Consider the following 25,077-nt stretch of genomic DNA (forward strand, 5'->3'; position numbering starts at 1 on the left):
TCAACACCCATCTGTGCGGAGATAAACGTTTCAGAGTGTTTTTATATTAAATAATTAGTATACTAGTCTAGTAAGTGATAATCCACGAATAAGTTAAGAAAAGCTAAGAGAGAAAAAGAAAAGCATCCATCCATCCTTTGGTTGCAAATAATACTTACATTAGCGTATGGCAAAATTTAATTTCGTACAGAGTAATTTGACCCAAGATTGCTGACTTTTTAAGAGCAGAAAAAGCACAGTTAGAGTGCAAGGCCCCACTCAGCAGGGTCTAGTATTCCCTCTGCAAAACTGGCAGGCCACCAACGGCCGCGTCCTGGGGCGGCCTGAGGGATGCTGATACCGGCCTGAGGGATGCTGATACCTGGGTTCGGCTATTGCGGGTACCCGGGGCAGGCGGGGCGAGGCTCTCCAATCGCTGGACTAGCGCGGGACCCCTCCTTTCCGCACCCTCCCGGGTATCTCCGGGTTCTGGGGCACCGCCTCCCTTGGGGAGCCCTGCTCCACGCCCATTGGGCTTCCAATCTCGGCCTGCCTAGCGCCGAACAGCCAATCAGAAGGCAGTCCTCCCGAGGGGGCGGGACGAGGGGGCGGTGCTGATTGGCTGAGCCTGAAGTCGCCGCGGCCGCGGGGCAACAGGCACTTTTGCCTGCTGAAGGCTTCCTGCAGTGTTGCGCACCGCCAACCGAACGCCATGGCTGACAGCCGGGATCCCGCCAGCGACCAGATGAAGCACTGGAAGGAGCAGCGGGCCGCGCAGGTACACCCTGTGCTCCCCGAGCGGGCCCGAGGGTCCGTTTAGAAAGTAGGGGCGTCGGCGAGTAACGGCCCGGCTTCCCCTGGGACGGCGCTGGGAGGGACTGTACGGCGGCTCACTGGGCGGGGAGGGGGATCCCCTTCGGTGCAAACGGACTCTTACATTCGCCGGAGCAGAGGAGGGGGGTCCGGGTAGCGGGGCGCGGGCCTGCAGGCTTTGTTGTCCGCGACGGGCTCGGGTGGTTGCTTCAGAATTTTGCACTTTTGCCAACTGGGACAGAGGTCGCAGCTTGAGGACAGAATGAGGGCTCATGGGGAAAGAGGCAGAGAGCTGCAGCTGCAAGGAAGTCAGAGAGGGAAGTGGAACCAGGCTCTAACGCTGCCCTTCTTCAAATAGTGTTTACACGCTTTCATAGTTGTGGGGTCCCAGCAGGGCAGGGATTGTGTTTTATCACCTTGATGTCTCCAGCACCAATCACAGTGACTGGTACGTACTATGCACATTATTAAACGACTAAATAAAAGAATTTTCACATCCATTGTCTCATTTGCACTTCAAAATATCAGGCCTAGCATTTTAGAGCTGGGGGGTGACATTAGGGATTGGTTAATGCATTTATTCTATTCTTTGAGCGCCTGCAGGTGCTAGACACTGTTCGGGGCAAGGTGTACAAATTCCAATGAGGCAAGAACAACAGTCTTGAGAAGCTAAGAGTCTAGTCTGGGAGACAAGACACATAAACAGATGATTACACTCCAGCGTGGTGAGGGCTCTAATATAGCTAGAATGCAGCGGAGTGACCAGGTGGGCCGGACAAAGCAGGTGACATTTGAACAGGAATTTTTAAAAATGAGTAGGATTTTAACTTGGTGGTGGGGGAGGCATTCCTGGCCTGTGCCCATGGGTGCAGAGGGCATCTATGAGGAGGTTGGATTGGATGAGACCGCATCTGGTCTGAGTCTTCTGTTGGCAGATTGGCCCAGGGAGTCTAAAGGTCTTGCCCTGTTCCCTGGCTGCTGGTTAATGGTAGAGAGAGGACTGCAGCCCTGTTTTCCCCATTCTGCCTAGTGCTGTTGCTCAAAACTCAGGCTCACGAACTGGGGTATTAATGCTAAGTGCTCATGGATTGCTTTAATGGTTCCCTGTTTGGGACAAGGCTGCCATTCTCCTCCAAGGGCCTGGAAAATCTCCCCTCTTGGCCCTGTTCTTTGTTATATACCATTAGGATGGTTCATGAGCTCTTAAAGTGAACCAGAGACACGTGGAGTCTTAGTAAAGGATGTGCCACTACTTAGTGGCAGAGACAAGGTTAGAATTCAGCTTCTTGGACCCAAGACTCTTTCCTTACCCAGTGGGTGCAAATCCTGGTTCACACTGAAGTTTTCATGAATACTTGGTGAATTGAGAAAAGTGTGGACAAAGTAGTGAGATTTTTACAAAACAAAATATTTTCTTTTCTTTTTTTTTTTTTTTTTGAGATGGAGTCTTGCTCTGTTGCCCAGGCTGAAGTGCAGTGGTAAGATCTCCACTGACTGCGAATTCTGCCTCCCGGGTTTGAGCAATTCTCCTGCCTCAGCCTCCCAAGTAGCTGGGATTACAGGTCCCCGCCACTACACCCAGCTAATTTTTGTATTTTTAGTACAGATGGGGTTTCTCCATGTTGGCCAGGCTGGTTTGGAACTCCTGACCTCAGGTGACCCACCCGCCTTGGCCGCTGAAAGTACTGAGATACAGGTGTGAGCTACCGCACACGGCCAATATTTTCATTTTTAAAGGACTCCCCTTTATTCTGAGACTAGCTGCCTTCTTCCTTGTTTGGGAGAATCATGAACTGTTGAAGTCCCTGCTGTTGATTTACCTTACGTAGTTGCCCATGTGAGAAATGGCTGACTCAAAAAGCTCATCCATAGTTGGGAGGCTCTTAATTGAAATACGGCAGTCCCCTTTGTCCATGGCGTCTTAGTGCACTGTGTACATCGTCCTGATTGGCAGTCACATTGATGTCTTATTGTTCCTCGATTTTAGCTGCTCTGAGTAAAAACCGCTTACTTCTTTGAGGCACTTCTCCCTCCCCCCAGGGCCCTCCAAAAGGAATTATGTATATGCCTTATAGCCTATATAATTTTCAAACACTTTTTTAAACGAAAAATTTCAAACATTCAGAAAAGTTGAAAAAAATTTGTTCTTTTCATTGCTGAGTAGGATTCCATTATATGAATATAGCACCATTTGAATATCCTGTTGCTGGACACCTGGGCTATTTAATTTTTTTTCTATTGTAAGTAAAGCTGCTGTGGCTGGGCATGAAGGCTCATGCCTGTAATCCTACCACTTTAGGAGGCTAAGGTGGGAGGATTGTTTGAGCTCAGGAGTTTGAGACCAGCCTGGGCAACATAGTGAAACCCCATCTCTACAACAAGTAAAAGAAGTAGCCAGACATGGTGACACATGCCTGTAGTCCCAGCTACTGGGGAAGTTGAGGTGGGAGAATTGCTTGAGCTTGGGGTGTGGAGGCTGCAGTGAGCCATGATTAACGCCACTGCACTCTAGCCTGGGTGACAGAGGGAGACCCTGTCTTAAAAATGAAAAATAAATAAAGCTGCTATAAAAATTCTTATATAAGTCTTTTTGTGCACAGATGCTTTTATTTCTCTTAGGAAATACCTAGGAGTAGGTCTAGGAGTAGATTTACTGGGTCATAAGGTAAGTGAATGTGTTATGAGAAACTGCTGAGCCTTTTTCCAAAGTGGTTGTACCATTTTATACTTCATCAGCAGTGTATGGAGTTCTAGTTGCTCCATATCCTATCAGCTTTTGGTGCTGTCAGTCTTTTGCTTTTAGCTGTTGGACATGCAGTGGTATCTCATTATGGTTTTAATTTGCATTGCTCTGATGACTAATGATGCAAAGCATCTTTTTACATGCTTATTGGTCATTGGTATATATTCCTTTGAAGTATATGTTCAAATTTTCTGTCCTTTTAAAAATTGAATTGCTTTTAAATTATTGATTCATAGCCCATATTTTAAGTTAAATCATGTGAAATCATGTATAGGCTAAGTGTTATAATAATAAATCTCAACATGTATCATGGTATAAACATATTAGAAATTTATGGCCGGGTGCGGTGACTCACGCCTGTAATCCAGCACTTTGGGAGGCTGAGGCGGGTGGATTACCTGAGGTCAGGAGTTCGAGACAAGCCTGACCAGTTTGGAGAAACCCTGTCTCTATTAAAAATACAAAATTAGCTGGGCGTGGTGATGCATGCCTGTAATCCCAGCTACTCAGGAGGCTGAGGCAGGAGAATCGCTTGAACCTGGGAGGCGGAGGTGACCCGGGAGGTGGAGGTGGCAGTGAGCCGAGATCGTGCCATTGCACTCCAGCCTGGGCAACAAGAGTGAAACTCCATCTCAAAAAGAAAAAAAAAAAAAGAAATGTATTCCTTTCCTACATGAATGGCCCAAAGTGGTTTGAGGTTGAAGGAGGTGGGTGGGTGCTCTGCTTCCCACAGTTATTGAGGGTACCAGGCTGAAGGAAGCTCCCCCTTGGTCAACACATGGCTTTTAAGGTTGCCCTGGGCATCACTGTCCAGCACAGAAGGCTCAAGAGCATGGAGAAGGGTATATGAGTGTGGTAAGGTTTGGGGTCCAGGGTTACTGCCACTTACATTCTGTTGGCTAGAACTCTGTTACAGGCCACACCTGGGGTAGTCTACCCGTGTCCAGGAAGCTTACTCTACTACATTATCCAAAGCGTACGTTTCATATTTGGTGAAAATCTGTCCATCCATTTTCTTGTGATGTGGCAATGGACACACAACATAATCTCTTTTTAAAGAATATGTCATTTTTACTTTCTGACATTAAGATATTCTGTTAGAAAATTAAGACAGTAACAGATGGCATTAAAAAAAAAAGTCTCCCTTGCTTGGTAAATGCTTTTATCTAAGTGGGCAGCTTTGTGCTAATATGCTGTCTTCCACTTCCCAATTAGTTTTGACGCTTTACTCATCTGGGAGAGCTTTACGATTTGGGACTACTATAGGAGAGCACTCTGTTGCCTCCTCTCTCAAGAATCAGAGTATCCTTTTTTGGAAACACAGTCAACCAATGTGAAAGCAATTTATTGGGCGTATCTTCTGTGGTCAGATTTGGTTTGCTGACAGGTGAATTGGGAGTTTTGTAAACTTTAATAAGTGAGCACTGAGTCAGATGTGTTCATGAGTATGACCTCGATCCACTTAAAAATTCTTATTTCTTTTTCTGTCTTGGCAGGAGGGAGGTGGTTCTGCAGGTATTCCCAGTGACTTTGAAGGGAACTTAAATGGGAACTTCACTGCTCACTGCTCAGAAAGCCATGGGCTCTTCTTTTGGGATACTTACCTTTAACCCATTTCCTGTTTTTTGTTGTTGTTGTTGTTGTTGTTATTGTTTTTCTTTCTTTTTTTTTTTTTTTTTAAGTGCAGCTTGCTGCCAGTGCTCTTGGAGGTAAATGGGAAGTATTAATAAGTAACCTCTGATCCCTTTAAAATGGGAGAATTTGAACATTTCAAACTTTACCTTTTTATACAGTTCTCTTATTACCTGGCAGAGGTCTTAGACTGTCCATTTGTGTCAGTGAGTTGCCTATGCATTATAGGCTGTGAGGGTCTATGTTTTTTAGGGTAACCCTGGTAATAACTGCATTGATGTTATACTGCCAACATTTGGGATGGAGAAGGGGTGACTGAGTGACTTAACCCTTGGTTCACATGTGCTTTCATTTCTCCTGAAATATACCTAGGCATGGGATCGCTAAGTCTTAATGTGCAATGGGAGAGACTATGGGAGATGGGATAAAAGTTTTTAAGGTTTCGTTTCTTTTTCTAAGCTTTTCCATGGAGGGTAGGTCTATGCAAACTTACTCCCAAAGTCTGAGGAAGCTGAGAGGCCAAACAAAGAGGCTGACAAATCAAGTTTCTCAGAAAGAAATGTTTAATACACACTTATGACCAGAAACTATGTCCGTGTCTTGCATGTTGCTGAGACAAGATGGTGGATCCCACACCATTACCCCTCAGACCCAGGGCTTAATAAATACCATAGGGAAGGGTGATTCAGAAGGGAGGTATGGGATGACTGAAGTATGATAATGTCAAGGTTGTTTGACCTCAGGGCAGGATTTATAGTAAATGGGGGCTCTTTCACAAGGAATAATGGATAAACTGGAAATCTTAAAACTGGAGTTAATCAGAAGTCAGCATGGTGGATTAGTGTCTAAGATGGAGTTGCTTTAGCTTCCACAGCCGCCAATATCTAGACTGCCCTTATTATTTTCCCACAGAGTAAGAAATTTGAGGGTCAGGACAGTCTTTGGTTTCCTGTATTTGGGTATACACGTTGTAGGCACTTGAATCTTTGTTGAATAAATGGAGAATGTTAGGCAGTTATTCGCTAGAAAATGCTAGGCACATTCTTTATCATAGAATGAGAAGACATCATTATGACTCTTCTGGGACTGACAGGGGCAATTTGCATTACCAATCTTTTAATTAAAAGTGGAAGAACATGTTTAGGTTCTTGAGACTTCTGTGAGTGAAGGGAACTAAGTGGAAAGTGTAATATGCTGATAAAATATTTCACCAGATGAAGCCAACCTTACTCCTCCCATACTCCTCCCAGGAAAATTTCTTCACTTTTGTATTAGCTCTGGCCAAAAGAAGTCTATAAAAGCAGCAAAGTCGAAATGGAATTTTCCTTTAAGTCCCTACCTCTAATAATTGTGCCAGTTTTTAGCCAAGCTAATTTCTGCGGCAGTTTTCATAACAATTTTGTCTAAAGGTGTTTGATCAGAATTTACAAATTAAAATATTTCTCTCATTTTTTGGAGGGGAGATGCAGGGAAAGGGATAGGCTGTTGCTGCTTCCTCCTTCTCCTTAGAAAGGCTCTTGGCCATATCATATTGGTCCATGGTTTAGTTTATTTGCATGCTGAATCCACACACATTTGTTTTGTGTTTGTTAGTATATTGAGCAGTGTATTAGGATCAGGGATATAGATGTAAAAGGAGTACACAGTCTAGAGAGGAAAAACAGTGACAGACTGGGCGCGGTGGCTCATGCCTGTAATCCCAGCACTTTGGGAGGCCAAGGCGGGCGGATCGCTTGAGGTCAGGAGTTCGAGACCAGCCTGGCCAAGATGATGGGACTCCGTCTCTACTAAAAATACAAAAATTAGCCGGGCATGGTGGCAGGTGCCTGTAATCCCGACTACTGAGTTGGGAGAATCACTTGAACCCAGGAGGCGGAGGGTACAGTGAGATGAGACCACGCCACTGTACTCCAGCCTGGGCAACAGAGCAAGACTCCATCTCAGAAAGAAAAACAGTGATGTGAACAGGCAATTACAGTATTTTGTTATAAGGGGCACAAGAAGGTGCTTCCCTTGGCCCTGCTTCATGGGTGGTGTGGGGCAGGATAGAGAGAGCACTTCAGGAGAGAGACGTGTGGATGTCATGGGAGCTAGCAGCCAGGAAGATGGAAACATGTTAACAAGAACCAATGCTACTTTCCCAGAGAGAGGTCTTGAAGTTGTTCAGCCATAGAAAAGCTTTTCTGTCTTTAAAAATACTCTGGCTCTAAAGTCATTCATTGAGTTAAAAACAAGAATTGCAAGTTGGAGGAAATCTCTTTGCCTGTTCTTACTTGTTACATGTAACAAGTAAACCTGTGCCACAACACTGACATTTCTGCAAAGTTACTTAAGTTTTCTGAGTTTATAGTTGGGATTAATAACATCCATCTCTGGATTATTGGGAAGCTTAAGTGAGATAACTTGTGTGGTCCGTTTTCTAGCCCCACTCTCTCATTTCATCTAGTAAATCTTCATTGCATGAATTATTTTCATCTTAAATACACTGCATCCTGCTCCTCACCTTCTAATATTAATAAATGCTCTATCTTTCAGTTTAGATCAGTTCCTCTTACCCAATGTTGCTCTAAACATCCCCTGAAGTTGGGGGATCTTTTCCTTTCTAGTTTTTGCTCCCTGGCTTCCCTTTTCTATTGCTGACTGTTGAAGCTTTCCTGCCCCACTGGCTTTGAAGGTAAATTGTATGTACAAGAGCTTGTGCGAGGAAAGCTGTTATATAAATGAGGACAATTGATCTAACTATTAGAGTGGGGAAATGGAAGAGATTCTGAAGCCTCCATTTGTAACTTAAAAACTCAGGTTTCATTTCTTAACAGGATTGATGTTAAGGAGGGGATTCCTTTGTTGGGCAGGAGGGAGGACTGCCATAATTCCAGCATTCCGACTCTTATTAGTCAGTGTCATCAGGAAAGACCACCTCAAGCTTTAGTACTTTATTCGTTTATCCAACTCTGCACCTGCTGCCTTTGGGTGTGGTATTTATTCTTGACCATATCACCCTAATTCAGTAACCAGACCAGAAGGGAACATGTGATGTGCTCTCATCTCTCCCTTAGGGACAGCTCCCTCTCCACTTTAAGGATGCTGGCATGTAAATAACACTCTCGCCTGTTTAGCATTCCTTTTACTGAGCTTCTTGGTATCTTTTCTCATACTTTTTATCTTTTATTATGGGATGTCCTTTTTTTTTTTTTTTTGAGACGGAGTTTCTCTCCTGTAGCCCAGGCTGCAGTGCAATGGCATGATCTTGGCTCACTGCAACCTCCACCTCCTGGGTTCAAGCAATTCTTCTGCCTCAGCCTCCCGAGTAGCTGGGACTACAGGCACCCCCCCACCGCACCTGGCTAATTTTGTATTTTTAGTAGAGACAGGGTTGCTCCATGTTGGTCAGGCTGGTCTCAAACTCCCGATCTCAGGTGATCCACCCACCTCAGCCTCCCAAAGTGTTGGGATTACAGGTGTGAGCCACCGCGCCCAGCCTGGATGTCCCTTTATTTTTAAAAGGCTTCCTTAAATACCTTGTTTATATGTTGAAAAGAGCATGTAAAGGACAGATTTGGTTTGCTCTGGCTCTCTAATTACTTTAATTTTGTTATCACTCAGTAGTTCTAGGTCAGTGGTTTTCAATCCTAGCTTGAACAGGAATCATTTAAAAATAGCCCAGGCCTCAGCCAGGGTACTTCTATCAGACATCTCTAGTGGGAATGACCCGTGCATCAGGAGACTTTAAAAAGCTCCCCAGGTGATTTCAGTGCATTGCCAAGGTTGAAAACCAAGGCTTTAGGTTTAAACTAAAGGTGAAATTGCTCTTTTTCTGGTTCATTTTCTACTTTAGAAAGTGAATTTTTTTTTTCTGGTTCATTTTCTACTTTAAAAATAAACCTGCAGAGGGTCACACGTATTAGCAACATACGTATCTTCAAAAGAGTGGTGTGATTGGGTGGTAAGTGTTGATTGGACCCTTAAACTGTGACAGTTTAGAAGGGGCTTTGCTAGATGGGTTTAGGAACAGAGATGGTAGAGTGAGAGAGTGTGGATGGAGGAGTAGGCATCTGTCATGATTACTAGAAAAATAAAACTTCAGATGCTTTGCTCCTTCTGCTGTGAGGTCATGTTCTCACAGTCAGTGAAGTGACAGCATATATGTGCTGAACGTGTGGCTTGCATTTTACATTTAACTCTTTTAATTCATGTGTTAACCCTAGGAGGTGGTTATTATTCTGTTTTGCAGATGAAAATGGAGACTCATAAATAAGTCACTTGCCAGCAGCTCCATTGCTGGTAATTGGCAGAACTGGAAGTTGGACCCAGGCTGTAATGCTGGCACTCATGGTTTCTCCCTGGTGCCATGTTGGCCTCTTCCCACTTGGATGAAGATAGAACTCTAGTGGCAAGGGCATTTCCTAGTGTGTGAGATGGTCTTGTTTATTAGTTTTGCAAATTGCACGGTCTCCTTTATTCAGTGTCTTTTTTCAGACAGCTCACAGATCTTTTGTGGTTTTTTAAGTGCCTACTCCCCACCCTATTGCCTTCTAGAGAAGAGGCAGGAATTTGTTTTAATATGCAGGACAGACATGCGCGGGGAGTAAAACTACATACTCCACTCCAGGTGTGTGGAAATACTAAAAATAGTGCTTTTCTCTGTGTGTGAAGTTGGTCTTTGAGGTTTGTCATAGACACCATTGAGTTCCTCTCCCAGGTGGGGGTGGCGTAGCTTTGCATCACCTCCAAGTCTCTCCTGATTTCCAGTGACCGGGGGAAGACACTGCAGAGGCACTTGTCTGTGGTCAAAAGTATTCTCTGACCCTGGAACTAGATGAAGCTAAGAGCTTCCAGGATCACGTGGGGCTAGAAGAATGCCGCTCTCACTCTAGAGGAGGGACAGCTGAGTGTCTTCCAATGTAACTGAAATTGGAGAATCAGGTAGATTAAAATTAATTCTTTATTACAGTAAAGTAACCTATCCTATTTCAGAGACATTTGCTATCTTTAAAACATTGGTACTGTAATCCACCTTACCAGTAACAGTTTACTTTTAGTGACAGTAAAAGCCATTGACTTTTTTTTTTTTTTAATTGAAAAGAGATGTTGCAAATAGCTGGTGTACATTGTTTGAGATGCACTAAACAGGGTAGCGTACTTGAACATCGTGGCAGTAATAAAGCATCTGTAAGTTCTGAGTAAAGTATTGACCAGCACAGCTTCCCTGGAGACCATCTTCTCATTGTTGGGTTGGAGATTTCACTGTTAAATTTGTAGGATGCTTTTAGGCACCTCTCTGGGAGCTTTGCAGAACCCAGTGGCTTTCTCTGGAGCAGGTGCTGAGCACATTTTCAGGCTCCAAAATCATCTTTCTGCTCTTCAGAGTAAGTTTCTTAGCAGATTGGTGTTGAGATTTGTCAAAGGTTTCTGAGGCATGACTGAAAGTTTCAGGCAATGGCCCATCTTGTCGGATTTTAGTACTTTGGACACAGGAAATGTAAAAAGAGGGCAGATGATATAAACATTGCAAAGCTATGTATCCGTGACAGTGTAAATGAAAGGTTTGATTGTGCTAACTCTCCTGCACTTTCTTTCTGTGTTCACGTAGAAAGCTGATGTCCTGACCACTGGAGCTGGTAACCCAGTAGGAGACAAACTTAATGTGATTACAGTGGGGCCCCGTGGGCCCCTTCTTGTTCAGGATGTGGTTTTCACTGATGAAATGGCTCACTTTGACCGAGAGAGAATTCCCGAGCGAGTCGTGCATGCTAAAGGAGCAGGTAAGTGCTGTGTTTATTTGCTGTAAAAAGATTGTTTCCCAGCACCTGGGTCAAGTATTATTTCCCAAAGGATTGGAGGACCTTTAACACAAGTGCCAAATCTCCATTTGTGGGAAAAAGGAGAAACGTCCTGCGGTGGGGAAATTAGTAAATAAATGATGGTTATTTCCTCAGATTAAACACATATAAAATAGTTTCTTTTAAAAATAGCAGTCTTCCATTTTTCCTATCATGCAGTTCATTGAAGGAATAAAAATACAGTAAGTCCTCACTTAATGTCAATAGGTTCTTGGAAACTTTGACTTTAAGCTAAACGACATGTAATGAAACGAATTTTACGATAGGCTAATTGACATAAGCAAGAGTTAAGTTCCTATGGCATATTTCTGATTGATAAAATATCACCAAACTTCTAAATAGAGACTCAAAATACATCTAATATTAAACATTGAAATAAATGTGAGCCATACATACCTTTAAGAAAGATTAGTAAAATAAGATTGTTATTTACCAGTTTATTCCAGTTCAAGGTGGTGGGAGGCCAGAGCCTGTCCTGACAGGTTGGGGTACAAGGCAAGAGCCAGCCGTGGACAGGATGCTGTCCATTGCAGAGTGGACTCACGCTGGGACCACTTAGACATGCCAGTTCACCTAACGCACACATCTGTGGGGTATGGGGGGAAGCTGGAGTACCAGGAGAAAACCTATCTGGACATGGGGAGAACATGCAGACTCCACACAGATAGTGACCTCAGCTAGGAATAGATTTTTTTCTTATCAACGTTATAATGAAACAATGTTGAACCAAACAATGTTATTTGAGGACCTGCTGTACAGAAATACAGACACGACTGCAAATTGCGACTAAGTTTAAATGGTGTACTTATTGGGTAATTACTGGAATGAACTGCAAAATTTGGGGTAGTTGTGTTAGGGTAGTGGGTTTGTGATGATTTTTCCTTTCCTTTTTTCCAGCAATTTCTGTAAAACTTACTTTATTGCTCTTATATCAGACACAAAAGATAGGGGTGGTGTTTGAAAGAAAGTGAAATACTCAGTTGGAAAAAGAGCTCCACAGAAAGGGAGTGTTTCTCTTAGCTTGCTGACTGGGACTTCCAGTTAGGACTTCTGCATTTCTTCATCTCTTCTTCCTGAGTAAGGTTTCTTCCCATCTTCCCCAGTGGTTTTTGTGTATTTTTCCATCTTGACTTGTTTAGTGTGTTGCTTGCTTTGTATCTTCCTTGCTAGGTGTTGAAAAGATTCTCTCTTTCTCTGTGGTTTCATCTCCTCTTCTCTCTCTCTCATAGGTCCTACCTGTACTTCAGGCCCCTCTGAGGTCCTGTGTCCTTGGGCCAACCTTGACTACTTCTAGCCCCACTCACCTCCTTCTCTTGGCTCTAGCTATGTGGCATTCAACTTAACACGAGTGATAGAATAGGGCTTTTCTTTTCACCCTCTTTATTTTGTGTTTGGACATTTCCCCTTCCCCCATTACACTGGAAGCCCCCAGAAGGCTGGCGCTAACTATCATTTTCTCTTGTTACTCACATGCCTGTTAAGGACCTGAATGTCCGAGTAATGGTCTCACGGTAAGGATTTCTGTGTCTTTCTCGTTAGGGGCCTTTGGCTACTTTGAGGTCACACATGACATTACCAAATATTCCAAGGCAAAGGTATTTGAGCATATTGGAAAGAGGACTCCCATCGCAGTTCGGTTCTCCACTGTTGGTAAGTTGGTTTATTGGCGTGATTGGTATGGCTTACCTCAACTTCACCTTTTTGGGGACATTTATAACTTGAAGAAAAAGTTATTAGAAAATAGGAAACAAGCACTTCTCCAAATTATGGCAAGGTTTTACAGTAGAAGACATATTTGGAGACACACAGGAAGTTACTTATATTTCTGTTTGTTGAGGTCTTAGGAAATCACACTTACACAGAGGCTACCTCTGCAATTCTGTGACATTTGGAAAGAGCTTTCCTCAAAGTGGTTGCCTCTAACAGAAGAATAGAGTGGAAATCTTATTTAATAAACCATGTCTACAGTGACCTTTATTGAGAATTAACTCTATGCCAGCCGTGGTCAGGTGCTTTACAGATACAGTCTCTAATTGTAGAGAAAAAAAAATCCCACTTTGCAGGGTGGGATTCTTTTCGTTTTTGAGAGGCTAAGTGATGTTTCTCACGTTACAGAGATAGCATTAGATCTATCATACTATATTTCATCATGCCTACTGCTTGACTAGTTCCGTTTCTGTGTCAGTCTCAGCATTTTAAAAATACCGTGGAATGTAAAAATAAATAAAATTAAGAACTAAGAACCAATATTTTAACTCATTTTCTTAATGTTAGCCTCATCCTTTTGGCAACTCACTTATTCTGTTTGTCACTACTTTAAGCCTCATAATTATTCTCTTCCCTTATTTTAATTAAAAGCTTAATTACCTGTTTGAACAAAGTTATCTTATTATGTTAAATGAATAACCTTGTCAGCTGTTATTACATATGTTCTCTTATTGCTGTCAATTAATTCTTTTGTTTGATTTGTGGACTGAATTAGCTGGTGGGTAGAAATAATAACCCGGGCACTTAAATACCTAATTTAGTTCTTGGAAGTGGATTAGAAAGGATGGATCCAGGTGCTTCTTTATGTCTCCAGGCTTCTTGGATGTAAAGTGCTGTGGCTTATGCATCCTGTTTTCATTTGAATATTGTAGCTGGAGAATCGGGTTCAGCTGACACAATTCGGGACCCTCGTGGGTTTGCAGTGAAATTTTACACAGAAGATGGTAACTGGGATCTCGTTGGAAATAACACCCCCATTTTCTTCATCAGGGATCCCATATTGGTAGGTAATAGAGTATTTTGCGCTCAACAAATGTTTGTTGATTTAAATTGATTTCAAATAGGTTGGCATTTGAGGAGAAACCATGGGAAAGGCAGAAAGAAAAGAATATGAGTTGTCTGGATTACTTTTTTCAACACATTTTTCTGTATTTGGTAAGATCAAGTAGCAACAGTTACCACTGGTCTTAGATTTGTCATTTTAAGATACACTGACTTAATGGGAAGTGAGTTTAGTTTTCCTTGCAGAACATTGAAGATTAGTAAAAAGAGGGACTTTACTTTGGAAACAAACAGAGGGTGTCTCTACATGCTCTGAGTCAGCAGGAGGGTGTGTGTGTGTGTGTGTCCGTGTGTGTGTGTGTGTGTGTGTGTGCATGTGGGAGGGTGGGTATATTTTTTCCAGGAAGAAATAGTATAAATCCCAGCACTTTGGGAGGCCAAGGCAGGCAGATCACTTGAGTCCATGAGTTCAAGACCAGCCTGGGCAACATGGCAAAACCATGTCTCTACAAAAAAATACAAAAATTAGCCAGGTGTGGTGGCTCATGCCTATAGTCCCAGCCACTTGGGAGGCTGAGTTGGGAGGTCTGCTTGAGCCTAGGAGGTCAATGCTGCAGTGAGCTGTGATCATGCCACTGCAGTCCAGTCTGGGTGAAAGAGTGAGACCCTATTCCAAAAAGTGACTGTAGAGCATTTGAAATATCACTTTTAGGGTATCTTAGATGCCAGTTGTCTATGTTGAGTATATTTCATTTTATGGGTTGGCAGTTTAAAATTCCAGGATTGTATTTAGAGTTATAATCCATAAACCTAGTAATAGGCATGTATAATGCAAGACACCATAGTTCCTGTAAACTTAGTTTTTGAATTTTTTTCTCTCTTTTTTCTATTTAGTTTCCATCTTTTATCCACAGCCAAAAGAGAAACCCTCAGACGATCTGAAGGATCCGGATATGGTCTGGGACTTCTGGAGCCTACGTCCTGAGTCTCTGCATCAGGTATGAACCCTTTTTTTCCATTGTCTTATATCCCCTGGGATGCAGTGTTTAATTATGCCTCCTCATAAAGTGTCTCTCCAGTTTTGGCTGTTTTATTGGAATAAGCTTCCTCAGATTTCTTGATCGTGAAGAGTTTTGTAATAACTGGCTTTAATAATCATCCCCCATTCATCAACCTTAAATGGTGATGATAGATAGATAGCAACATTGTCAGTTGATATTTAGCAATAGTAAGGATGAAAGTCTTTAGTACAAGGTAAAGCTCTGTATTAGGGAAGTGAGGGGAAAGTAGTACCAAATTTGCTATGAAAATAAATTTTGAATAACAAATTAGGCCAGTTTTCAGGTTGTTTTAGCTTTCCTTCATAGAATTTTGAGTCATAGTATTAGTGATTTGCATATCATTTTGGTTTAAAATTTTTCTGTTTGTTATTTTCTACAGGTGAAATAATGTAACCCTTCCCATGGGAAATAGGCTAGTATGTTTTATGTCATTAAGGGACTTTCTGGAACCTAAGGAATATCTTAAAAATCTAGGATGTTTTGATTTAAATGAAAACATTTGAGGCTTTATATTTCTGTTCCTTAGGTTTCTTTCTTGTTCAGTGATCGGGGGATTCCAGATGGCCATCGCCACATGAATGGATATGGATCACATACTTTCAAGCTGGTTAACGCAGAAGGAAAGGCGGTTTATTGCAAATTCCATTATAAGGTACGTGTTATACCTTTGGGGCAGAGTGTACAAGGCTCCTACCACACACCTCCTTATTTTTCCTGAAGAATTGAGCAAAGATTAAGGCTTCTCCCACTTTTCCCTCACCTCCCTCCCCAAAGATGGGAAGTATTGATCTCGCTGATCAGTACTGTGAGTATTTTGTTGGCTTCCACCTGAGGACATAACTTCACACTGTCCTATTAGAACTGTGTGTGGTTCCTCTTTAGTCTTCCTTTTACATGTGGCCAGAGTTAAGGCACATGGCTGTGATCAACAGTTTAAGCTTCCTTTTTCTGGATCCTGTGTCCCTTGTCATAAATATTTAGAAAATGTGCTTCTTTTGTGCTGCTTCTGGTTTAATGTTTCTGGGCTGGCAGCTTCATGTTGAGTACAGCTTTCTCCCTGAAGTGGGAATATCTAAGCTTTTGGTTTGGGCTCAGAGAAGATAGTATAGACCTCTAGGCTAGGCAGAAGGAAATACTTTCCACCTAGTTTAGCCTAGCTTTTTTTTTTTTTTTTTTAAGATAGGCTCTCACTCTGTTACTGAGGCTGGAGTGCAGTGGTATGATCGTATCTCACAGTAACTCCTGGGTTGCAGTGAACTCCTGGGCTCAAGGAATCCCCCTGTCTCAGAGTAGCTGAGGCTACAGGCACACACTACCATGCCTGGCTGATTTTTAAATTCTTTTTATAGAGATGGGGTCTTGCTGTGTTGCCCAGGCTGGTCTCAAACTCCTGGCCTCAAGTGCATCCCCAACTTTGGCCTTCCATGGTGTTGGGATTACAGGTGTGAGCCACTGTGCCTGGCCCTAGCCCGGCTTTTCTAGAGTTCTTGTTGGAGTTTGGAGTTAAGCTCTAGAAAATAATAAAGTGCCTAGCCCTGAGTCATTATCCTGAGCATAGATACCTTTTAGGGCCCAGAAGAGGGCTAACACCGCTTGGAGCATATCCAAGTCTCACTATCACTTCCAACATCCAGTGGCATCTTTCCAATATCATTTCTTTTAACTTTTTAAGTCATCCATCTATTTACTTAGCATTTATTGAGGTTGTATTATGAACAACGCATATAAGTAAAATCAATTACAAATGTCAGAAAACAAAATTGTACTGTTTTTAAAAATTTGCGTTCATATAGCCAGATCAAATGCGTTACATCTGGGGAGGGTTTTGAGAATGTTTTAATCAACTGAAATATTTTAAAGGGTACTCTTTTGGTTTAAGCATGTCATTCGTTACAATGAGCAATATTACCAGTGAGCCCTGGTGTGTTAGTGATATTCCCAGAGAACTCCTGAGGGCTAGGTAAAAACAAGCCTGAGAACCTCTGTTTCCAAATACTGCTGCTAAAATAAGCAGAAAGAAGTGGGCTCATGACCAGTACTGGACAATCTCTCTCTTAATGACATCCAAAAGCCCTGTTTTCTTCTATCTTGTTTTCTTCTGTCCTGTTTTCTTCTTTATCTGAACAACTTAATGTAGGCATATCAAACAGGAGAACTATCACCTCTTTTTATCATCATAACTTGAATCTATAATATTTGACAAGGAAACATTTTATGGAACATAAAATTGGCTTGTAATTGCCAAAAGGATCAATGTAGTGTTACTTAGAGTAACACTAAATGGTTGTCTCTGGGACAGCCAGTCTAGTTGGTAGCATTGGAGTTATGCCAGCCTGAACTCAGATTTTTACTCTTCTAGATAATTGTGGCCTTGGGCATAGTATTAAAAGTTCTTTGAGCTCCAATTCTTTTCACTGTAAAGTTGGCATAATATTACCAGCTATACAAGTCCTGGAAAGACTGGATTGCTTGTGGGTCTTTTATCCTAGGGCCCTAAGGTAGCCTGAGATCTACGTGGATTCATCAGTCTGGATTATTCTGACCTAAGATGATTATTTTCTAAACCTAAAGGATTCAGTTAAAATCAGAAAAATATTGCAATATTATTGCACAAGTTAATATATTAGCTCTTTGGGTGATCTGTACATCGTGACCTTCATTTTTTTTTAATACTGAAGGTGGCTTTACTTCTGGTTCAGTAGTAAGAGTTCAGACCTTTTCACTGACGAGAGAGTTGGGATTTCTGTGGTAGAAATAGACCAGCGTTCAGAGTTGATTTTTGCTAAGGAAATCTTTCTGCGGCACTTGGCTTGTTGGAAGGTCTTTCAGAATAAGATCACATGGTCAGTCCATTAAAGAACAGTATGATATGATGACAGGAGCACTTACGAAGTGACACAGCTTCTCTGGGTTTTAATGGCTTGCTTGGAAAGTCAGAATATTAATTTTGCCTGCTCATAGTCAGAGAACTAGTTCCAGGTAGTTGTACTGAAGTTCTTTTCAGCTCTATGAGCTATGATTCTATAATTTATTTTTTTTAAAAAAAGGAATAGGACAGGAGTGAAGGTATACTAGCCGAGCACAGTCTCAGTAATTGATTTGAGCTATCATGAAGTGGAATTAAAACATTACTTCACGGTAAAAGGGAAGTAGTCCTTTAATTTTATTAATCCTTTGCCTACTTTTAAGATATATTTTGATTTTTCTGATTTGGAAAGTAACATGAGTGTAAAAATTCAAATAATAGAATACATAAACAGATAGGACTGATTTTAAATATGAAATGTGTAGCTGGGATTTCCTTGACATTTAAAAGTATTGGGATAATCAAATAGAATTTCTTGTTGATAAATTCATTAGTATCAGATTTGAACAATGGAAGTATTGTTGTAAAGAAAGTTCATTCTTTGGGTGGTGTTACTCATAATCCTTCAATGAATTACTGATTACATTTTGATAACTTTGCCAATAAGTTTCCATTGGAGCTTCTTTCTCTCATTTTGTAGACTGACCAGGGCATCAGAAACCTTTCTGTTGAAGATGCGGCGAGGCTTTCCCAGGAAGATCCTGACTATGGCATCCGGGATCTTTTTAACGCCATTGCCACAGGAAACTACCCCTCCTGGACTTTTTACATCCAGGTTATGACATTTAATCAGGCAGAAACTTTTCCATTTAATCCATTTGATCTCACCAAGGTGAGTCAGTAACAGCTATATTGTTTTCTTTTTTAAGTCTCTTCTTACCTAATTAGAAAAAAAATCTAGTCAAACAATTATAACGATGGGGAAGTCATATACAAAATACAGAGGGTACCACTTCAGAGTGTCCTTTACCAGCATCTTCCTTCCACATTCCTGTTTGTCATTTCATTGAGTATGTGTATGTGGCTTCATATATTGTTATTAACAGGGAACAGATTATGAAAAGCTGATGTACTTTTTCCTAGGGAAACTGTCAGTACTTACCACTTCCTATTGTGAAAGATTTAACTAAGGCACTCATCTTAAATTCTTATGTTTTATTGGATTTAAAAATTATTTTCATTGGCTTGATTGTATTTGAAATCTGGTATTTTTGTGGGTAGCTTTAATTTCCTTTGGTTGATTGCCTGTTAATTATGAACATGACATCATTTCAGGTTTGGCCTCACAAGGACTACCCTCTCATCCCAGTTGGTAAACTGGTCTTAAACCGGAATCCAGTTAATTACTTCGCTGAGGTTGAACAGATAGCCTTCGACCCAAGCAACATGCCCCCTGGCATTGAGAGCAGCCCTGACAAAATGCTTCAGGTGAGCCTGGTGGATTGAGATGTTCGAGGCAGGTGTCCATGTGAGCGTGCACACACAAAATTGTGCAGCTTGGCATGATCCTTATATGAGGAATTAATGAGAACGTTACTTAAACTTTAATCTAGGTGCTTGGTTACCTTGTGGGACTCACTGAGGTGAACTATCCTTCAGTGAGCATTCCTTGAAAAAACCAAGTATAAACAAAATTCCATAGTAAAGTCCCTACATATGTGAAGACAAGAATACTGAGTCTCTTAATTAAAAAAAAAAAGAAAAAGACATAATAGAAATACGTTAAGTATTGGTAGAGTGAAACATCATTTGTTCGGTCTGTAACTGAAGTGTGGTTAATTAATTATAATACCTTGGTAAGCCTAACTTTATTCATTTTCTTTCTTTTTTTTTTTGAGATGGGGTCTTGCTCCATTGCCCAGGCTAAAGTGCAGTGGTGTGATCTCGGCTCACTGCAACCTCTGCCTCGCAGGTTCAAGCAATCCTCCTGCCTCAGCCTCTTGATTAGCTGCCATTACAGGCACCCGCCACCATGACCAGCTAATTTTTGTATTTTTAGTAGAGATGGGGTTTTGCCATATTGGCCAGGCTGGTCTCAAACTCTTGACCTCAAGTGATCTGCCTGCTTCGGCCTCCCAAAGTGCTGGGATTATAGGCGTGAGCCACTGCTGCCGGCCTCATTTTCTATTTCACGGTGATGCTTGAATTTTTCCATTTGTAAAAAGAGATCTAGGGATGATTTTTATGAACTACATGTATGCTGCCAGTGATAAAGGCAGTGGATTAACCATTCACCTTGCTAATGTTGTTAAGCTATCAGTATGTTTTACTTTTTAATATGCTCTTTCAAGAGTACCAAGAGTGAAAAATTCTACTTTGGATCAGAATCAGTAGGAAAATAATTGGCTTAATAATTACTGTATAAATCGATCTCTTGTGGTTTTGGACTGTGACCTTGAAACAAAGGTTAAAGATTGTACCCCAAACCACAGCGACTGAAGGTTACTTCTTATGTAAAGTATCTGATTCCAGTTCAGGTTTCAGTCTGCGTGGAGGACAAGCTTAAGTTTTTTTAAAAATAACTTTTTTGCTTATGACATTGGGGAGCATCTGAGGCTTTTATAGAAAGTAAGTTTTTCATTAGTTTTTAGTTCAGTTCAACTATTATAAATTGAGTACCTGTCTGTTGTGTATGGTGGACTGTCTCGGGTGCCATAACGTAAGGCAGAGTGCCGTGGTGATCCAGGAGGCAAAATTTTGTCTGATAGGAGGTTGGCCACAGAGTTTCATGAACGAGGTAGCATTTGAGATTGTTTTGAAGAATAGATAGGATTTTGATTTTTAGTAGGTAAAATGGGGCAGGAGAAGGACTTGAGTATAGGCACAAAGGTGGAGCATGTTAGGTGTGTTGAAACTATAAACAGTCACTCTTTACTGAATGAGAAGAATAGAATTTGGATAGGTTCGTTGAGTATATGTCAGAGGGGACCTTAAATGCTTGAGTAGGAGTGAAGAGCTTTCTTCAGTTTTGAGAAATGTGGTCTGGGATGTATTGAGTAGAATCACTCTTCTTGGTGATAAATAGAAAAAGCGGGAACTAGGGGTTGGGAATAGAAAAAGGAAAGTCAGGCAGTTCTCAGAGGAAAAGCAGAAGTTGCATTGAAACCAGGGAGTAGAGGAAGCTAAAACAATGTGACCCTGGGCCCTGAAACTCCCTGCCTGGTGGCTGAACTGTGTGAGGGTGAAGCTAATGGGATTTGCCAAGGCATGAAGTTGTCATGGGCAGAGCTAAGGCTGCATAACTCTGGTTAGACAGGGAGGGAATGGATTGAGGAATACAAGGTTACCTAAACTCTTTTCACAAGAATCCAAGTCACCATGGGTCTTTGGAACCACAGTGGGACCGTGAGGCAGTCAGCAGCACTGAGTTATATAATTTGAAGAACAGTGAAGATTTGAATGGAGAACTAGGCCCCCGAGAAGAGGACTGCAAAGCAAATACATATTCTCTACATCCTAAGAAAGCAAATGTCTAAGGCAGCTATTGAAACAGTGGGGAAGAGAGTCCTGAAAAAGGATGACAAGTAGAAATTAATATAATTTCTATTAGTATTAATTTCAGTTCGGGCAAATGTGTCTATTTTAAATTCAGTGTACTCTTTATGGTTTTTTTTTTTAAGATGAATTTTAGAAAGTATTTGAAAGAGCTTTTGTAAGTTTGTTGAGTTACTGTTTCTAGCCTAGCTTTTCCCCACCCTTCTTAGGTCATTTAGCTATGAGTTCCAATACCATGGAGCCTGTGAGGAGCCATACAGTTGGGGAAGGACTGTTGTACTCATTTAGCCATTTGGTGACCATTAAGGAATGATTTGAGATTTTTTGAGGGGTGAGTAGGGAACATGTAGATTGTCTTGTTGGACCGGAAGTGGAAAGCCAGTTAGGAGGGCTTTGGGGTTATTCTTGCTGAGAGCTCATGAGTATTGTAGCCTAGGCAGTGGCAGTTGGTGTATTAATGGGCAGTGTTTACAGGTGTCTTTGAACAAGGTCATGTTAATAAAGTTTTATAACTTTATCCAAAGTGGTGAGCCACACCATGATGAAATGGACAAATAATATAATACAAGTCATGGAGAGACTGTCCCCTGAATACCTGAGGACACAGGTGCAGCCTTTCTTGCTCTCATTCTCTGTATTTTGCCAAGAGTTGGAGAAGTTGAGCCGGTTGCTTGAGTGGGAAAGGCTTTCCCACTCATGCAGGTCCAGCAAGGGAGTTCAGGCACAGGGCCTTGGGGAAGGCCTAGATTCAAGCTGGTGTCAGGGTATGACCTCACTGTGCCCATTTCCCAACCTTTGCTGGTCTCCACCTATAGGTGGGGTAAGGTTGCCTGATAAACACAGGGTGACACAAAATCAGAATTATGTGATAGAGGCTACATTCAGGAGCTGCCCATGGCAGGATTGTATCTCCTATCCTGTTGATGGAGTCAAGAGCACAACTTTTTGAGCCAGAGGAGACAACCAGCTTCCAACCTGTAGCTGAGTTTTGGTTATGACTGCATGGCTGGTCATCTAAATATGACCTTAGGCTATTTGAAATGATGATAAGAGGGAGTCATTCAGCCAAGAGCAAAATATTGACAGAACCCTGGGACTGGATTAAGTCTGTTGGTATCAGTGATTTGGTACAAAGTTATTGCTTAAGTTGCCCTATTCAATTTGGTTTTTATTTTGCCTCATAGAATTAGGGATCTAAAAATACTTTAAGATTCAAGGCCAGTGATAAATTTAGTGGAAGAAAAATTGCTTATAGAAAAGAAGTAGGAGTAATGAGAATAGTTCAATCATTAGATGTTAAGATTAATGTGGAATTTATCTTAAAGCTTTTGTTTAAGCATTAACTGGAAGAAATTTCAAAATGCTTGCCATCCTTGCCTTGGTTAATATGGAACATAATTTAATCTTAGATTCATGACTTTTGGCATTGTAGGGCTTTCATTTTGAACCATAGATTTTTTTTTTATTGTTGTTCATATCTAGAAAGTCTCAGAGCTCAAAGTGTATCTGAAATAATTCAGAAGGCAGCATGGGAGGTACTTTTTTTTTTCCTGATCTTGCTCTGTTGTCCAGGCTGGAGTACAGTGACACGATTGCAGCTCACTGCTGCCTCAACCCCCTGGGCCAAGCAGTCCTCCCACTTCACCCTCTTGGAGTAGCTGGGACTACAGGCACATGCCACCATGCTTGGCTAATGTTTTAATTTTTTTTTTTTTTTTGTAGAGACAGGTCTTGCTGTGTTGCCCAGGCTGGTCTCAAACAACTGGGCCCAAGTGATCCTCCCACCTTGGCCTCCCAGAGTGCTGAGATTATAATAGGCATGAGCCACTGTGCCCAGTTGGAAGTGCTTATTTGAAGAATTTCCCATACTGTTGGTTTTGTAGAAATTTGTTGCTTTTTGTTAAGAGCAAATGACTGGTGCCTCCCCTGGAGTAAGGGAATGAGGAGGAATAGAATTAATTCAATATTTCAGTTAGTTAATGTTCTAGCACATTTGTTTTGTAATGTGATACTTCCTTGGGAATAGCAAGTAATACAGTATAAGACAAGACACTAACTTGTTATGCAGAAGGGAAAAAAAAGGTATTATTGCCTAAAACAGACGGGAAGATTTGTGGTTGGCCATAGGGCCTGGGAAATTAAGAACTGTTCAGTTAGGGAGAACTTATAAGAGTAGAGGCTTCACTCTTAAGTAGGGGGAAAGGCAGAATTTTATGGTAACCATGTACAGAGTGCTTTGTACTTCAAATTTCAGAATGAAGTTTACAGCCCATTCCTATGTTATATGTTACTGCCCCTAGTCAGTATCTATTGCGTTTATTACTGCAGGGCCGCCTTTTTGCCTATCCTGACACTCACCGCCACCGCCTGGGACCCAATTATCTTCAGATACCTGTGAACTGTCCCTACCGTGCTCGAGTGGCCAACTACCAGCGTGACGGCCCCATGTGCATGCAGGACAATCAGGGTAGGCCTTGAGACATTGGGCTCCCCCTGCGCGGGCAGAGGGCACGTGGAGCAGATGGGCGGGAGGCCAGGCCAGTGGCTCTCAAGGTGGCCCCGCAGGACCTCCTGCTTGGTGAAGGTGCTCTCCAGGTGCTGCTAACTGGGCGTTTTTTTGCCCAGCAGTGAAGATTTAGGCTGCCTGAGGACTCTCCATGCTTTTAATCTATTTTATATATTTTATTGAGAGTTTCCACTTCAGATATTACTTGTATACAGTAGTTAAAAGCAGGGAGTAAGATCTTTCACACTGGCTAGAGTACGGTAGCATCCAGCTTAGGAGTTAGGTTTTGAAGACTCTTCACCAAAAGGGACAGTTCCTGAAATCACTGTGAAATCACCAAGACTTAGACCCATAGAAGTACGAAAGCCAAGAGTTGGAGTCTTTTGTTTCTCTTTGCAGTTCTGTTGTGGCCCCGGAGGAGCAGGTCTGGCCCTAGCTAGAATTTGGAAGGGAGCTAGAATTAGCAGGGAAGGCTGGGGAGAAGAGAGTAGGGGAGGCAGAGCAAGTCAAAGGATTCCCCTCCCTTCATTTTTCCCTAAGTGAATAAAGTCATGTGAATCAACTCTACCACTTTTTGTTTTTTTTGGAACTCATTTATCAAACTTACAATCTTTTTATTTTAACTACTTTTTTTTTGGTGTCATATACAAGCAGCCTCCAGTTCTAATTATTCTAATAAGTCAAGCACAGTGCTTGATTGAAGTTTTTTCCTTTTACTATTCCACAGTTTAATATAGATCTTAGTTATTTTCTTTTCCCATTTAGGACATGTGTTTTAGTAATGTGGACTGCATGCCTTGATCCCTTTAGAAATTTTACTGATGATTTATATTTATAGCCACAGATGTCTATATTCAAACAAAGTTTATTTTTCTATGATAAAAATAATACATGTGTCCTAAAGAAAATTTGGAAAATATAGGAAAAAGATGAAAAAAGAAAAATACCCATATAGTCCCAACACCCAAAGGCCACAGCTGTTACATTTTGCTATATTTATTTATCTGTTTATTTATTTTTGAGACAGAGTCTCACTCTGTTGCCCAGGCTGGAGTGCAGTGGCATGATCTTGGCTCACTGCAGCCTCCCCCTCCGGGTTCAAGCGATTCTCATGCCTTAGCCTCCTGAGTAGCTGAAACTATAGGAGTGTGCCACCACGCCACCTAGTTTTTGTATTTTTAGTAGAGACAGGGTTTCATTGGCCAGGCTGGTCCTGAACTCTTGAACTCAGGTGATCCACCCACTTTGGACCCCCAAAGTGCTGGGATTACAGGCATGAGCCACTGTGCTTGGCCTGATTTTAAAAGTAGAGCATTTGGGCTATGACCTTGAAGCTCCGTGAAAGAGCTTATTTGTTCTTGTGGTCAGTGCCT

At 41.8% G+C, this 25,077-nt stretch overlaps 1 protein-coding gene across 1 annotated transcript in view; it reads left to right on the forward strand.

Moving 5' to 3' along the window:
* The first annotated feature begins 591 nt into the window (after positions 1-591).
* Positions 592-25,077, forward strand: part of CAT (catalase) — a 35,330-nt gene continuing 10,844 nt past the window's right edge. Inside the window, 10 exon segments of the mRNA XM_003910050.4 lie at positions 592-757; positions 10,758-10,929; positions 12,547-12,657; positions 13,647-13,777; positions 14,671-14,710; positions 14,713-14,774; positions 15,364-15,489; positions 18,344-18,535; positions 18,979-19,131; positions 23,527-23,665. Of these exon segments, the coding sequence (XP_003910099.3) occupies positions 692-757; positions 10,758-10,929; positions 12,547-12,657; positions 13,647-13,777; positions 14,671-14,710; positions 14,713-14,774; positions 15,364-15,489; positions 18,344-18,535; positions 18,979-19,131; positions 23,527-23,665 (1,192 nt within the window). The 5' untranslated portion in view covers positions 592-691.

Source organism: Papio anubis, chromosome 12, assembly GCF_008728515.1.
Source record: "Papio anubis isolate 15944 chromosome 12, Panubis1.0, whole genome shotgun sequence".
NCBI classification, from domain to species: Eukaryota; Metazoa; Chordata; class Mammalia; order Primates; family Cercopithecidae; genus Papio; species Papio anubis.